Below are 17,748 nucleotides of genomic sequence, written 5' to 3'. Positions count from 1 at the left end.
ATTCCACCACACAATTATGCCAGTGTGCCACTTTCCCCATCACCACCAACATGAAATAGTATAATTTGAGCATTCCTACTCCATAATTTAGTAGGTATAAAATGACACATAGTTATTATCTTAGCTGTTCTGATTAATCAGCTGGAACATCTTTGCATCGGCTTTTACTAATTGTATGAGACATCTGCTCACTCCCTTTGCCTATTTAGCTGATTGCCCACAGCAGGAGGAGTACCAGGTCAAACTCAGTGGCATAAAAACCCGGAGTCCTGGAGGCCCAGAGCTACCGGGCCCCCTTTTTCTCTCCACAGGAGCCCCAGTCCTTTCCTGCAAGTCTTCCTACAGCCTGGAATTTCCAGACACCTGTATTTCCAGACACTTGTAGCACCCTATCCCGCATCTGTGCTGCACAGCCCTGGCTGCTCTGCAACCTCAGCAGCCCTGTGTGGAGGACAAAGACTTGGAAGAAACCACCCTGCCCAGATGAGGGTGAGCTGAGCCTCTGATGAGACAGGTAGGGTTGTGTCAGAAGTGCCAGAACAGCATCAGAAGGGGCCTTTCTGCTCCAGGGCTGCCCCCTCCCCTTCTCCTTCTCAAGCCAGTGAAGGGCTGAGCAGGGCTGGATTCAGCAGCACTCGCCAGTCCCTTTCCAGGGTGGGGGCTGCATCGGGCCCTGTGAGGTGGAGCTGACAAGGATTATCAGGACTGCTGGGCTTGAGTGGAGCCTGGCCAGGGACTGAGGAGGACAGGGACAGGTGTGCCCCTCTGGTTACTGAGTTTTCTTATCTGGGTCTCAACTTGCTCATCTCTAAAATTCCTTTAATGAGTTGAGAATTGCTGGCCAAATTAGGTCACCAGTGCCTGGGCTTTTGTTGTTTAATTACGTGAGATTCCTACCATGAGACTCGACAGATGTTGTTTCCCCTGGCGGTGAGGAGTCTCTGGAGCAGGTGGGTTGGCTCAGGCCTCCACTGTCTATTCTTGAATTTTCCTTTATCTCTTATCACAGAATCTTCAAGGGCTATGGAGAACCTTTTGTCCTTCCACAGATGTTTGCAGAGCACTCTTTGGGGTCTTCAAGAGGGACTGAAGTCATGGAATGTTCTAGAGCTACATCCCTGATTCTGTCTCTTGTCTTCTATTATGACAGGACCTGAAGCTGGCTCATTAAATGCACCTGCTCTTCCTTCCGCATCCCCCATAGCATCCTGTGCAGGGCTGGCGCACGTTAGGAGCTCAAAAAAAAAAACTCGGTGACTTATCAGCACAGTCCAACTCCTCTGAGCGCTGCTGCACCCTCTGTCCCGGCGGTGGACAATGTCTGTGAGGTGCTCTCTGTCCAGCCATGCCTGCCCCAAGAAGGGTGAGCTCCCTGTGCATAGGACCATGGATGCTGAGCCTGGCCAAGAGCAGGACCTTGTGCTATCAATATGTGGCTGACTGCAGGACTGGCCTGTAGTCAATGTGGCAAGACAAAGAAGGTGGGCACATTCTGTGCCCTGATGCCCAAGGCCCAGGCATCAGACCTCCTGAGAGCTTCAGGTAAGGAGGGAGCAGCTACAGGGGGCCATGTTCACTGGGGCAAGGGAGCCGGTAGGCAGTAAGCTCTGGGTGGTCTCTATTTCAGCAGATGCAGGCATCCTCGAGGGTCCCACCTGCCCCACCCTGGAGGAGAGGAAAGGTTGGCTCCAGCCCCTCTGACAGGGAGGCACTTACTGCAGATGCTACCGAAGTTGCCAAACCAGCCTGGGATTTTCCCCAGCTGATCAATCATATTAGGCTGATGGAGCTTCTTGAAAGGAAAATAATCATTGCTATGATTTATTAATAACCACTGTTCCTGTCATCAGCACTTCCTTTAATCAATTTATTTGGTCCTGTTAGTATTTAAACCAGGCCTCAAGTCAAACAGCTCTGGCATTCTAAGTCTCCAGAACGGATCCAAGTTTCTGGAGGGGCCCCAGGAGCAGGCCCCAGGCAAGCTCAGGACCCAGGAAGGAGGAGGGTGCCCTTCGCTCTCCAACCTCCCCAAAGGTGGCTCTTCCACGCACACGAAGGACCATCCATTCACTCATCCATTTATTCCAAATCTATGGAGCTCCTCCAGGTACAGAGTCCAATTGACTTGATGGTGTTCCCCGTGGGGTCCCCCAGTCTGGCAGGGGAAGTAAATCACAACCACCACATAGGGATGAAAGAGCACAGGCCTGTGGGGCAGGAAAAGGCTGTGGATGCTGACCCTGAGGTGCCCACCCTTCTGCTGTAGACCTCTGCTGAAGTCCCTCCACCCCTGCAGAGGGAGCCCCCAGGCCGGGCCTCAAAGGATACTAGAGTGTGGGATGACCTCAGGGGAGGTGGGGCTCAGGCTTGGGAGGAAGAAACTAGCCTGGCACTTGCAATCTCTTGGCTCACATGAGTGCCTGTACCGAGGGGCCACTGCCACCTCCTCTTGCTGACAGGCACATCTTGAGAGGGTGGCCCACACACCTGCCTCTCCTTCCTCACCTGGCAGTCCCCACCAACTCCTTGCATTTGGAGATTTTGGCCTCTCCTGATATTGCTCTGACCAAATCCAACCTGAATTGGATCTCAGGGTCTCATCCTCCAGTGCCCTGTGGTGGCTCAGACGCTGTTAATCACTCTCTGCTTCTGGAAGCTCTTCCTTCCTCCCTCTCTGCAGAGCCCAAATACCAGTGTTTTTGCCCAAGTTTCTTTCCGCCTCCCCAGCCTGCTTCTGGCCTCAACTTCCTCCATCCTCCCAAATCCTGCTGTTGCCCAGGGTTGTCCCAGCTGTCTCTATTTTGTTATGAATCCCAGGGCGTTATTTCTGCCTGGATCTTACCCAGGAGCTTCAGATTCATGTGTCAAACCATCTGCAGGACACTCCAGAGAAATGTCTCATGGTTATCTGGGCCTATGTCCAAATTCAACATGTCTCTCCCCAGCCCACTTGTCCTCCCCATTCTCATCCAGGGCTCCACGACCAACCAGACTTAACAGCTTGGACATGTTCAGACAAATCCCTCCCCATCAAGCCCTAGAGTCCCTTAGTTTCCAAATCTGAAGATTTTCTCTGTGCATTCTGCCTTCTTTTCATCTCCCCTTTACTGAACCCATTTGTATATAACCATCCCTTGCCTGGGCTACTTCCTGACTCTTAGCTCCTGCCTTCCACAAGATTCTCCAAAATAGATATGCAGCTACTAAGGGAGCTACACACAGATCTTCCTACACAGAGTTCTAAAAAATCTTACTCTTCACAGAAGTAGTTATGGTATTTACTACGCACAGAGGAAAATCCAGCCCCAGCCTGGCAATCGCCACCCTTCCGCAGCACAGGATTTTCCTCTGTGTAGCTCCCTCCACACTGCACCCCACAGGCATGTACAATATTATGTGTCAATTATAAACAAAATTTTCAAAAGCAGGTAAACCACGCCAAGGGAAGAGAGTTAAGGTCGCAGTGTCTTGGGTGGAGAGGTGAGGGTACACAAGGGCCACTTTACAGAGAGAGGGTAGGGATGACAGGAGGGGGAGCACAGCAAAGGAGCCGGGAGAACTCTTTCAGGAATGTTCCCTGCAAGCAGGAGAGAAGCGGGGAGTGTGCTGGAGGGGAGGGTGGCATGGAGGGGCAGGGTGCCCCTTGCTAGAATGGGAGGGACCTGAGCCGGTTTAAGTGCATTTGGACTGGCAGAGGTGGAGGCTGTGGGTGAGGGTCGGGTGGGGTGATGAGTCAAGAGGGAGCTTCCTGGGAGGTGACAGGACATGGAGCCTGAGCTCAGGTGGTTGGAGGTTAGCATGAGATGGCAAGACAGTCTCCTCGGCTGTGGCAGGGGGCAAGGAGGTGCTCTGTAGCAGGAATGAGGCCTTCCTCTGCTCCGAAGTGCCTCACCAGCTGTGGCCCTACCTGCTGGGATCAGAGAGCCTACCTGTTCACCATAACCCTCCTTGTGCTCATTCTGACAATGTCCCCATCCCATGCCTCTATATTGCTGCTGCCCTGACCTGCATCTGTGCCAGGGTGCCCATAAACCCTTGGGTGGCCTGGTCCAGACTGTGCAGGTCGCGCTGAGCCCCGCCATCTGGCCTGTGAGAGAGGAAGTGGGCTGCACGCCTTCCCACTGAGGATGGTAGACTTTGCGCTTGCTGCATGACTCTGGCCTGGCCATCCTGGTAACGCTGGAGGTGGACATGGGGGTATGGCTTCCTCTTGGGGTGAGATGAGAGAAAGAAGAAACTCAGCGCATGGGCAGGGTGGGGCTGGGGTGGGTGGGCAATGGAAGCGATGGACTTGCACAAGAGCCTGTGACGGCCAGAGCTAGGGCCAGGTGGGTGACCTGAATAGTTTCACTTATTTCTCAGAGCGTAAGAGAAATAATCTCAGCCAGTGAATACCCCATCCTCAGACCTTCCTTGCTCCCAGCTGCTTTGTTTCTCACCTGAGTTACTGCTGCAGCCTCTTCAAAACAGGGCAGGCAACAAGAGTTCTTAAGCATGGGACTTAGATCATGTTTCTCCCTATGAAAACCCTGCAGGCTTCTGAGCTCGCTCAGAGCAACAGTCAGATCCGACACTATGGCCTATAAGGGTCCTGGGGACCGGCCACATGGCCTTTCGGCCTCCTTTGTCCTCTCCTGTCCTGGCCGCACTGTCCCCTGCTGTTCCTGCAGACATGTGCCTAGCATCTGGCTCTACACCTGCCATATGCCCTCTGCTCACTGGGCCCTCCTGGATGCCCTAGGGTTCCTCTCTCAGCCCCTTCACTCTTTACTGAAACATCACTTTTTCAACGACGCCTCTCTTACCACTCTTTAGAAACTATCCCCCACCGCTCCATTTCTCCTTCCTGCTTTACCTCAACATTTACTTCAATTATATTATAGAAATGGAAGAAAGTTAGTTGCAGAACAATATGCAAAATATAAAACTACAGTAGTCTCCCCTTATCCAAGGGGGGATATGTTCTTAGACCCCCAGTGGATGTTCCAGATCCCCTGGGGATGCCTGGAACTTCAGGTAGTACTGAACCCTGTATACAGTTTTTCCTGTACATACATATCTATGACAAAATTTAATTAATAAATTGGCACCACACTCTTGTGCTCTGGAACCATTATTAAGTATGGGTTACTGGACGACAAGCACTGTGATACAGCAACAGTGCATCTGATAGCTGAGATGGCTACTAAGTGACAACAGGCAGGTAGCTTAGACAGTGTGGAGACGCTGGACAAAGGGAGGATTCATGTGCTGGGCAAGACAGAGTGGGACAGCGGGAGAGTCCACCATGCTACTCAGAACAGCATACAATTTAAAACTTTTGAATTGTTTATTTCTGGACTGTGGGTGTCCATGGGTAACTGAAACTACAAACATGATACTGTGGATATGGAGGAACCACTTTAAATAAAAAGGAAAGAAAAACAAAAATCCTAAACAAAAGACATTGCAATGTATTCTCAGTGGGTGCTGGTGATCGTACACAGTTAGGTCTGGAAGGAACACATCCCGCCTAGAACGGTTGATAATGTTCCTAAAGGGAAGCCCGGAGCTGTTATATTGTACATTTCATGAAAGGAATGAATTTTTTGATTATATAAATTACAATTAAAAGTTTTAAATGAAAGAGCTCTTTTGGAGTGGAGCTGGATCCCCTTACAGGACATCTAAAATAGCAATTAAAGGATCATTATTTGATACATGCTTATGAGTATTTATCTGAGACAAGCATCACACTAGGCTCTGGACCACAACAAGCAAGAAGGACAGAGCCTCTGCCTGCATGGAGCTCCCGAGTTAGTGGGAGAGACTAACACTGATCAGCTCACAACAAACAGGTCAGGATGCTGGTGGAAGCCTGGACCAAGCCCATCTGTGGTCCTTCCATGGGACCACCGTCAGGGAACTGTGAGTGAGCACACTGTTCCCTCCCTGCAGGTGAGCTGCTTGGGTGAGCCTGGGACTCCAGCCTGCCTCCTCCATCCTGTCTCTCTCTTGCCAACCAGGGGCTCAGTGAGGGTGTGTGGATCACTCATGGGCCCAGCCCTGCACTGACAGAGCACCTGGCAGCTGCCAAAGCTCAGACATTGCTCTCTGAGATCACATGGATCATGACGAAGCTCTGCCCAAATTCTCTTGGATCCCTTTTCCTGTGTCTATTCCCCTCCCCACCCCCAACTGTGCTCTCCTTCCAACAGTCTTCCCAGGGGTGGGTGGTGGTTTCTCAGGATTGCTGGCAGGTTTTGGAAGACTGGCCTTGGGCTACTGGAGCCTGTTTTGCCCATGTACTGGGAGGGCTGGGAGTGCCTAGGAGCTCCCAGCTCCTAGGCACTTTATATCATCCAACCCCCCCAACCCCCAACCTAGGAGCTTGAAAATCCCTAATCAACCTTATTTCTAGCTAGGTACAGGAGTGTACTTCACACTTCAGTTGGGGGCTTGGGCTGAGACCTCCCTTTCCTGTTACACCTGAAAGGGTAACAGGACCTTGCTCATGTCCTGCTTTCGGATCCCCTCCCCCATCCCCCAACTGTGTCCCCTGAGGGTCTCATTAATGGATTACTGCATGTGAATCACTATCTCAGGGTCTGCTTTGGTTTGGAGATCCCCACTGAACATATTCGATTGTTTTCAGGGCCTTTTGAAAAAACTGTGGCAGCCTTTGTGTGCCTTTGGGCAGCTGCTGGGCTCTCAGCTCTGGAGATGCTCCCTGGGGTGAGGCGCCCTGCAGCAAGCCAGGGATATTTCCTATCTGCAGCTCTGTGAGTGCAGCCCCTAGAGCATGGAGAAGTGGCTGCAGGACAGGAGAGCTAAAACGCAATTGATTTATAAAAGTCAATGAGATTTTAAAGCCGGGCTGGGAAAAGAGCAAGATGGATCTCAGAGCTGAATTGATTTAAAGGGTAAGTATTGAGGCCAACAGACTGATTGAGGAGAGCGAGATGAGGTATTGGAAGAGGCACTCTGGAGGGGTGGGAAGAGATGGTTTCATAAAGTTAATGCGATTTGCCGCCAAGGCCAAAGGGGACCTCCTTCAGGGTCCCACACTGTCCTGGGAATTCTGCATGAGCATCAGATGATTTATTACCTAATGGTTCTTGAGTGCCCCTACTTTTAAAAACTTGTTTATATATATATGTATGTATAATTTTATTTATTTATTTATTTTTGAGATAGGGTCTTGCTGTGTCACCCAGGCTGAAGTGAAGTGGCACGATCATAGCTCACTGCTGGCTCAAACTCCTAGGTTCAGATGATTCTCCTACCTCAGCCTTCTGAGTAGGTCAGATTACAGGTGTGTATGACCATGCCTGGCTAATTTTTTTTTTTTTGGTAGAGATGGGGTCTTGCTATGTTGCCCAGGTTGCTCTCGAACTCCTGGCCTTCAGCAATCCTCCTGCCTCGGCTTCCCAAAGTGCTGGAATTACAGGCATGAGCCACTACACCCAGCTTAATTTGTGACTTGCATTCTGCCTAGCTCTAATTGGCCACCTGTTTGTTCCTAGGTCTCCATCTAAGAGGTCTAGAGAATGAGCCAGGGCCTCCTAATGAGCCTCACCTCGGCGTGAAGAACTAAAACCAGTAAAGTGCACAGCCTATCCATCCCTGCCCCCAGGAATGAAAATATTAATTTTTAAATAGTGATTAGGTAGATTAGAGAGTTTGGAGTTTTTTTCATAGTGAATACCTCAGTGATTTAAAAATCAATATAAAAGATTGCATTCTTGAAAGTTATTTTAATCAGTGCTTCCTGGGTCTGCCTCCTGGCTCAGCTGAGGCTGGTCTTCAGCAAGGGTGGTGGGAAGCCAGGAGACACCCGAAGTGTTTGCTCTTTACTTCCATGCAGGATGCAGCCCTAGATTCAAGTGGATCTGGTGTTCATTTATCCATTCTTGAGATTATGGGGCCTCCTGTATGCCCACCTGCGAGAGCCACTGCATATGGAGATACAAGACACACACCTGCCCTGGCAGAGCTCACGGGGGACGGATGCCCCAACACCAGATCTTGCTGTCACATATAAAGGGAGAGGGGAGTGTGAAGGCAGCAGCAGCGAGGCAGTTGGGCTTGGGGTGGGGCTGGCTGGAGGGAGCAGGGAGCCTGGGTGAGGTGAGGAGGGACAAATGAATGCGGTGAGCCTCAGTAAGGGGTGTAGTGTGCCCAGCAGGGGAACAGGAAGATGCAGAGAGTGAGAGGGTGAGTCCAGACCAGGAAGTCTGGCTCCACTCCCAGGTTTTCCACCCTGACTCATGTCATAGGACCCACGTTCCTGCCTTAGGAGAGACCATATCTTAAGTCCCTGCCAGACTAATGAAAACCCACCCTCTGAGAAAGAGCAGCCTGTTGGACCTCTTCCAACTGCTGCCTTCAACCCATTCTGGGGTCTCTCTTGCTGTGGCTCCTTGGAAGAGACCGTGCCCCCTTTTTAGGGTGTAGACAATTTTCGCTACAGCCTTAGCCATCAGAGACATGGGTCTGATGTGGCTGTGATGTGGAGGGCCTCTGTGAGCCGGTGCCCAGCTTCCTCCCTCTCACACCACACACCTGGGTCTCTCCAAGCTGACAGGTCCCGCACGGACCATTGTGCCACACCTCCATCCCCGTATGTCTGCCTTTCCCTTTCCCTGGACTCATGACTCTGCTGGTGAATCCTGACTCACTTTTGAAGCATCAGTGTCAGTGCAGTTACTTCCTAAGGTATGAAGACCCTTCTGGTAGGCTCTCAATGCCGAATGATTGACTTCCATCCCTTATGCTACCCCCGGGACCTTGCTGACACCTCTGGCTGGACAGGTACCTCTCCTTCATAAACATGTATCTCATGTCTGTGAATGTGAGACAGGAATCCTCAAGTCTGAAGAGGATGAGAACTCATCAAATCCAAGAGACTTTGTGCCTCTGTAGATGATCCGCTTGGGTTGGGAGAAATCTGCCAACAGGATTCTCCTACCCACGGCTTGTTTCCACACAGGAAAAACTAAAGGGCATGAGATTACTGATTCTCAGTCCATAATCAGAGAAGCAGCAAGCAGGAAAATGGAAAAGCGAAACTGTAGCTTAGCAGTGGGTATGGAGAGGCAGTGGGAGGTCATGGAAGATGCACAGGATTCCGAGTCCTGAGGCCCTTTACCCTCTTAGAGCCTCAGGTTTCTATCTATAAATGGGGGCCAGATACGGATCCTGCTGCTTCCTAGACAGTGGTGAGGATGGAATGAATGAGCAATTTTCTTTGAGAGCAGTGAAGTGCTGAGTGAACAGTGTTGGCCCTGCTTCTTGCTCCCGTGGGCTGTGCCCCTTGGAAGGCTCTCTCCTCTCTTCTGAACTTTGTTCAGGGGCTGATGGCCCAGGACCCCAGATGCCTGCTGTTTCTGCTCTGTTCAGATAAGCAGGCCATTCACCAAGAGCCTGGGATCGGTAAAATCAATATAATTGCATGTTGATTATAAATTTCATTTTCTGCCTGCCTATGAGCCATTAGCTTCGATCAATACATTCTCTACCCTTGGTTAAGTAATCATGGGGGCTGGTGAGGATTTCAGCAGAATCAGGGCAGGGTCCAGACTGCCTTGCTGCCTTGGACAGTGGAGTCCAAGGTGGCCTCTTGGCCCATGCCTAACTCAGTTCAGGCCTGTCTTGCAAATAAATCACTTATCCCTATCTTCAAACAGTAAGGTCATGGCTAGTTCTCCAGCTGTCTGGGGCTACAAGGCCAGCTTGGAGCTCCTCCAGCCCAGCACCGAGCAGCATTGTGTGTTCTGAGTGTCTAAGAGCACTGGTCAGGTGGGGGCACTTATGGATGTCTAACATCTTCCATGGGAAGAGAAATTCTCTTTTCCCATCAGTTGGTCGGAGTTGTATGGGAAGAAGGAGAACATGAGGGTTGGTGGGGGAAGAGGCTTGAGTTCACAGTTCCCCTCTTCTGGGTACAAACAGCCACCTTCATCTCCTGGCATGAACCTCAGGCAGCAGCAGATGGACTGGTGGCCTAAGGGCTGGTTGGAGGGTGGTGGCTAGGAGTGTTTGTTCTCAGCTTGTGGTGTTGAAACACTCTGGTACTTACAAACTCTGCAGGGTGGGGAGGTGCCAGCTGCTGCCCAGCGCACAGCTGGCACTGGGGGAAGAGTGTCTGGAAGCAGAGGAACCCAGCTCTCCATAGATCTGCTTCAACAAAGGCCCCTGTGTCTCCCTCTCCTTCTCTGCAGGTGGCAGATGGGAAACACCATTGCTTTCACTAGCATTTACCCTCTCTCCTTGCCCTCAGGGCCACTCCCTGTGCACCTGCTGCCCCCACTGCAGCCTGCATAAGGCCTGCCTAAGGCTCCGGCCAGGCACACCACTCCATTGTCTAAAACCCTACCTGGACGTGGGACAGGCTCATTCCCTTACATCACCTTGTCCTCTCCCTGCCTTCCTGCATTGCAGCCACCATAGAGGCACACTGCTTGCCCCAGGTTGCCGCCTCTGGGCCTTAGCACAGAGGCTTTCACAACCTGGGATGGCTCTTCTCTCTTGCTGCCTGGATCTGAGCCTGGCATGTAAATATGAAGGCATGCACTATATGTTCAGAAGCCTTTGGGTTCTGGATCCCAGCAGTGCACCTTCCTGGTTGGGTACCCTTCCTGGCTGGCAAGTTCTTTATCCTTTCTGGGACTCAATTTCCTTACCTGAAAATCCTTATCTGAAAAATGGGGCAACAGTGGTCTTTTTCTCAATGGGAATCTTTTGAGGATGAAGGGAGATAATGCATGTGCCTGCACATGACAGGTGCAACAGGACTTCAAACCGGAAGTTCCAACAGGGCTCCAAGCCACACAGGATGTGACATTCTAAAGTGAGGGACAAACTAGGAAGCATGCTTTCAGAGAGATAGGTCACAGCCAGCTACCATGGACCTAGAAATGTTGACCTGGTCTTCTATGTTGCAAACAAAATTGACCCTAGGGCACCTCTATCCAGGTATACCCAGAGTTAACCCAGGGCCTGCCAGGTGGGGACATTGGAGGACACAAATAAAGTCATTTCATGTGCTGTGCTTGCTTGACAGAGTGTCCCATGAGCTCAACAGGCATTAGTGTGGTTGTTGCGATTTTAAGCACTTGGTAAGCACATGAAGAGTTAAATCAGGGAGGGGAAGCTATCTGAGGCTGCAGCATTTGGAATAGCCAATCTTTTTTTCTCAGAAATATGGGAGTTGAAGTAAAACAGCAGCCAAATCTGGGATTCCTCAACATCACTAGGTGGCAGGGACCAAGCCCATCTGAGCTCACCACACACCTTTGCAACCATGGCTAACACCTGGCACGCCTGGCGAGAGCTAACTCCACAGGATGCCCACTGCTCTGTGTCCCATAAAATCCCAATTCTCCTCCCCTTTCCCACTAGCCTGCTGCTGGGCCAGGCTGACTTTCAGGGGAACAAATCTGGGGCAGGCCAGGACAGAGTGGGTGGCCTGTCTCCACTTTCATTTTGGCCCCCGCACCTAGTGATAGCATTGTGTGTGCCTGCCATGGAGACAGGTGCTTGTGAGGGTTGGACAGGATTTGACAGCTTTGTATTGCTGGCATCGCTGGGGGCATGAGCTGCTCACTGACACATCAGCCTCCATCTGCCTCTGTGCAGCACTAGATTTGGGAGGGAGGCTTCTCAGACCTGAGTCTTGTGTTTAAGCTGCTTCTGCTCTTATTAGTGGTGCAGTTTTGAGCATTTTACTTATATTACTCTGCCTCTATTTTCTCCCTTGTCTCACAGAGTTGGTGTAAAGATTAAAATAGGACATTTACATGTAACGCAAGGTCCAGCTTGCATCCGGCACATTCTAAACACTCAATAGAGATTCTCTCACTTTCCTTCCTTCCTTAAAGAGGAAAGTGAAAGGACAGTTTGTGGCCTTTAATGTATGAGTAGTGGAAAGTCATATCCTTGATTGCATTTATATAAAATTGAAGAATAGGTAAGATCACTGTAGGGTGCTAGAAATCAGAAAGGTGTCGCTCTGGTTAGGAGAAGGGTCGGGGTGACTGGGAAGACATAGGAGAAAACCTCCTAGGCTTAAGGAAACTGCTTTATATCTTGATCTTCAGGCTGGTCACTGAGAGAACACTTAAGATTTGTGCATTTTACTCTGTAAATTATGCCTCGATAAGAAAATCTTAAAATTTTTAGACATAAACAATGAAAATCCTAGAAGAGTTTTCAAAAAAAAAAAAAAAATCAGGCTGCAATGTGATTTGAGGCCACTCTTGTTCAAAGATCCCCAAACTGGAAACTTTTATTTCCTCTAATCAGGTTCCCCTGGATTTGTCCTGGACCCTTTGCTGATCTGAGGGCCTCTGTAACTTCATTTCACTTCTGAGCAAATTTTTAGAAGGGACTGACAAGAGACAGCTTGGTCCTTTCCATGGGGTGGAACACCTGGCTAGTGGCAGAGGATGTCCAGGCTTGGGCACCTCTGCTGTCACAGAACGTGTCAGCTACAAACAGCGGTGCCAGGGCCTGGCCTGGAAGTAGAGACTGCTGGGTGAGTTCCCTTTGGCCCTTCTTCTCCAGAGCAGGCTCCTCTGAGGCCTCCTGTCCCTGGCTAAGCTCCAGCCCACAACCTGGATGCACCCCTCCATGAGCGGTTCTAATATGCCCCTTCCTCAGCATACCTTACTGACCACTCTGCTAGACCTCCGTCCTCTCTCTGAATTAGGCAAAGTCAGATGCTGTGTCACCTAATTAGGTGACTGTTCCTTAACTGCTTCACTCTCAGGGCCATGAAGGTGGTGAGGACTCTCATAGGGAGCCTTCATGGTATCTGACAAGCCTGGGCAGGGGCATCATGGCATGGCCAAGGGCATATCCTGGAAGCCACAACATTCATAACTAAGCAATCTGAGGAGGACTGCTAACCCTATGAGTGTCCCTAAAGGGCAGAATCTTCCAGGGATCTGAAGGATCCCCCAGTCTGAGCAGGTATGAGGTCAGTTGACCTCTGGGCTGTCATTCCCTAACCACTTTTCAAGTAGTCCTACAGTCTTGGGGCAAAACCCAGCAGTGTCCTATCCCTTTACTTCCATTCCCCACCTCACAGAGGCAGCCACTTTCAACCTTTGTCATTGGTTCTTTTGGTATCACTTCTATGTTTCCAGATAGTATTTATTTATTGCCACTTCTTGATTTTTTCCTTTTAAGTGTTATTTATTAACTTCTTACTATAAAAGATGAAGATTTTGTTTCTTTTACTCCCTTTTCCCCACCATCCGTAAGCACCCACTCCACCCTCCCAATATAGTTATATTATCATTTTGGTTAGATTAACAACAGAATTTCCATTATTAGCACCATTTAATTGCTAGTCCCACTTGAGGTATGTCGTATATGATAATAATTTTTCTTTCATTAATCACTTTTGTTTTCCCTGGAGTTCATAATTGCCTTGCTTTTTTATTTGCTTAGTTTTCTGCTAGGTATCAATAATCCAACCTTAAACATTCTATCAGTTGTCTAAATCTAATCTCCATGTGTTTAGATGCACCTTCTTAAAAATATCATTGCATTTTATCACTGAAAGAACCTATAGCTGTCATGGAGATGTACAGGGCCAGGTGCAGTGGTCTTCAGATAGTGTTGGGTTAGGGAGAAGGCAGAGGCCTTAGCATTGGACAGACAAATTTACATCCCACATTTATTGGCTGGGCAACCATGATTCTTCTACATCTATCAAAATGGTAACAATGATATCACATTAGAGTGTAGTTATGAGAATTAAATGAGGTACAACAAAAGTGCCTGGAGCATGGGTACACCATAAATGTTAGTTTACTTTCTTGTGGGACAATCACATGAATAAGGCCATTGAAGTCACTTCATCACACTAATAGAGCTTTCTCTCCCCACCCCCAAAGTATTGACCAGGCTCTGAACATTCATCAAGACTCCTAAGACATTGACACTCCTGCTACGGGAGATGGTGAGAGCTCCTGTAACTTTGCCCATCAGTCTGATGATTTCCTTTAAAAGAAGGAGCCTCCTTAATAGCAACATCAATTTTATTTTGAAACACTGCAAACAAAGACAGAAATTCTGAAAGGAAAATGTATACAAGTTAAAAACATGTAAATCTAGAAAAAACCCCACTCTAATATAAAAATAAAGGGCAAGCAACAAATTAGGAAAATATTTGCAACATATGAGTCAGTGAAAGGCGAGGTCAAATTTCCTAAGTACCAGGCCAGCTAGGGTAGAGACAGTGCTCCAGCCACCCAGGCAAATGCTTTCTCCTCTATCCAGCTATTCATCCATTCAAAAAACACAGGTTGAGTGTCCACCTGGTACCTGGCATTCGGGGCATAATGATGCCCCCAAACAGAAATGGTTCCTGCTCTCACGGAGCTCATGGAGCATGCAAGTGACAGTTATTCACCAAACAGTCACACTCAGGAGTATACAGCTGCAACCTATGGTAAATACCATAAAGAAAAGGAGAGCTGGCGCAGAGGATCCAGCCTAGACTGGGGTGTGTGGGAAGACTTCCTTGGCTGGCAACACTTGAACTATACTATAACTAGAGAGTGAATAGGAATTAAGGGTGGTGTGTGTGTGTATGTTTGCATGCATGAATGCATGTGCACACACATACATGCTTGCATGTGTGCAAATGTGAATGTAGGAGGCATTCCAGGGGAAAGAAGGATGTGCAAAAGCCCCATGGTAGAAGGTTCATAGAACACTGAGAACTGGAAGAGGGCCATATGGCTGGCCTATATGCACTAGATGCCAGTAGCACCCCTCAGTTGGAATAACCAAAAATACTCCAAACAATGCCAAATGTTCCCTAGGGGGTGCAAATTGCTCCTGGTTGAGAACTATTGACTTAAAACAAACATTTATGAGAAACCTTGGATTTCAAAGACAGGCTGCCTGTAAGCCCCTTTGCTGAAGCACTGGTCTCTTACCAGCACTGTCCAATAGAAATATAAGAAATACAATATGAGTCACATATGTACTTGTAAATGTTCTAGCAGCTATAGTAAAATAATGTAAAACAGGTAAAATTAATTTTAATAATGGATTTTATTTAACCCAATATACCCAAAATGTTGTCATTTCAGTAAAATAATTATTAATGAGATATTGTACTTTTTTTTGTACTAAATCATCAAAATTTGGTATGTCTTTCTCTCAGTTTGGTCTAGTGACATGCCAAGTGCTTAGTAGCCACATGTAGCCAGTGGCCAGCTCATTACACAGGAGTGGGAGGGTGGAACTAAGCTCTCACAGAGGCTTCTGGCCTGTCCTATCCCTTGGGTCATCACCAGACTTGCCCCCTCCTCAGCAGATCCATGCAAGGTCCTCCTTTGCCCACTGGGGTACACAGGTTTCAGCCCATCCAAAAGCACCCCACAGAGGGGTTCTGATGGCTGTGGAACACACTGGAAGGCCGGTCCCATCCAGGAAAATCATTCGAGCGCTTGCAAGGTGCTAATAAGATGGGTGTGTTCCCTGTGAATCCACAGAAGGCTGGAGGCTCCCAGCTGCAAACACCTGGTGAGACACAAACTGTTTCCAAGCTCCCAGGCAAATGCTCCATCCACCTCCAAAGACCCATCCTCCACTTCATTGTTTACAAAAGGAGCTCAGGTCTCCCAGATACTGGCCACCTGAAAAGACACATTCTATTTTTTGTAAAAGACAGATGTTCTCATTCAAAATGACACTTTCCGTGGCCAAGAAGTTGTTGTCCATGGAGATGCTGTCTCTAGCCCCATACAGTGGCCAAGTCTTCAGGTCACTGTGCTGGGTCGCTGGCTGGACACAAGCTGACTAGCGCAGTCCTGGACTCTCCTGACTCCCATCTCTTGCTGGTCTGAGTCTGCTCCCCCATCCACCTGTCCTGCCCCAGGCCCTGCAGCTGTCTGGGTGTTCTCCTGGCAGGAAAGCCTGCCTGCTCCTGGCCTGCTTGAGGAAATGCTGCCCGCACAACAGCAGGGATGAAGACCCTCGCTTGCACCCAGCTGTCTCTAGAAGCCAGGGCATTGCCTTCCCTGGTAAGTGGTGCTTCTGTGTTGGCCACAGGGCAAATCTTGGGCATTTCCTTCTCAGTAAAGAGGCAAAGTTTCCTTAAAGTTGCCACCAGGTCACCTGGAGCGACCGAGGGCCTCTGCAAAATGTGGAATGTGGGGCGAAGTGTGCATACCCACTGGACACTAAGCCGGCCACCGCCCTTTTGCAACTTCAGGTCGGGTCCCCACGCAGCCCAGGAGTTTCGGGAGGAAGGGCACTTCCTTAGGAGGATGCTCACTGTTCAGCGGCAATGGTCCCAGAACACCCGTCCCATGTGACACACGGCGTGACAGCTGGCCAAGTGTCCGCGCACATTTGCCAAGAGGCATGTGCGGTGCCCAGAAAACCCCAGAAAGTTGGACTTACCCCTCCTGGCCTGCCTGGTCTTTGGGCTCAGCATGTTCTTGCAGCCGTCCGGCCAGCCCCGCGGGGCCGATCATGCTGTCATCCACTTGCTTTTGCTCGTCCGCGCGCCCAGTCGCCCCTCATGCCCTGCTCGCTCGGGCCCCCATGGCCGCTGGCGTCACCCGTCAGGCTCCCTCGGCTACCTCTCCCGGCTCCGGACGGACGGCTCGCCTTGGACTACATAAAGCTCGATGCATTATTTATCCATCCCAGAATTAATTCCCATCCAAGCGGACCATTAAAGCCTCAGTAATCACTGCTGATCAATCACTGGACCAGGGCGGGGCAGTTCCTCTGCCTGGCCTGGGCGCACGCGTGGCTGTCCAAGCTGAGCGCGGGGGCGGGGCGGGGCCGAGAGGGGCGGGGTCAGCCGGAGACGCCCGGCGCGGTCCTGGCCCGGGAGAGGGTACTGGGGTTCCGGCCCTTCTCTGCTGAGGCTGGAGGAAATGCGCCTTTCTGTCGCCGCCTAGGAGCCGCACTCCCTCCCGAGCCCGGGTGGGAGAGCGCTTTGGTGAGAGAGTAGCCGAGACCCCCACGCAGGGCCCAGCCCACGGGGACCCGCTTATGAGCTCACTGTTTTAAGTGTTGAAAGTTGGGTGTGTCTGGGAAGGAGCAAGCAGCCTGGCAATGTAAACTCCTCAGGAGACTCCCAGCAGGAAGATGCCTGTTAGGGATACTATTTATGCCTCCTTAGTAAGGTGACAGTAATAAGAAGCCAGGAAGCACTTAACTCAGGGCTCTTCACATAGGAATATCTGAATTGAATAGTGAATCTCTGCTAATTGCTATGTTTCTGTTTGATACTGGCATAATTTTAAAGGGTGCATACGGGGGCTTTGTGAGGAGCGGAATCCAGCCTCAAGATGCTAAAAATTACCCAAGGAATGCAATCATAACAATAGCTACCATTTATTAGGCACCTACTACGAGTCAGGCACTGAGGCTGGTGCTTTACATTCAATACCTCATTTAACTCTCAAACTCCTGAGGCAGGTGTTATATATATAGCATTTCAAATGTGGAAAACAAGGCACAGCAAGGTTGAATCACCTGCCCAAAGTCATACAGTACTGAGCGGCAGGGCGGGCACCGGAGCCCAGGGCTGTGTCTACGGCTCCTGTTGCTCTGTGATGCCAGCCTCTCCACCCTATTCCCATCACTGCATGGTAACAGCTCCTGGCTTGAGCCCCCAATGAACTTGCTGAACGGTGACCTGCCTCTGTGCCCCTGATAATCACTCCGTGTATCTTCTTAGGCATCTGAGCGTGGGTCTGGCCATTTGGGCCTGAGGATTGTGTG

General features: G+C 49.9%; 1 protein-coding gene across 8 annotated transcripts in view; it reads right to left on the bottom strand.

The window, feature by feature from the left end:
• ARHGAP22 (Rho GTPase activating protein 22) overlaps positions 1 to 17,748 on the bottom strand; it is a 209,421-nt gene that overhangs the window by 141,989 nt on the left and 49,684 nt on the right. For 4 of the 8 annotated variants that reach the window (XM_025397718.1, XM_025397720.1, XM_025397721.1 and 1 more), the window contains exon 1: positions 16,411 to 16,779. The exons of the other annotated variants lie outside the window; for them this stretch is intronic. In XM_025397718.1, the coding sequence (XP_025253503.1) occupies positions 16,411 to 16,444 (34 nt within the window). In that variant the 5' untranslated portion in view covers positions 16,445 to 16,779. Of the gene's footprint in view, positions 1 to 16,410; positions 16,780 to 17,748 lie in introns of those variants that run through there. 8 annotated transcript variants of the gene reach the window in all.

Source organism: Theropithecus gelada, chromosome 9, assembly GCF_003255815.1.
Source record: "Theropithecus gelada isolate Dixy chromosome 9, Tgel_1.0, whole genome shotgun sequence".
NCBI lineage: Eukaryota > Metazoa > Chordata > Mammalia > Primates > Cercopithecidae > Theropithecus > Theropithecus gelada.
This window is presented reverse-complemented; position numbering and strand designations above follow the sequence as displayed.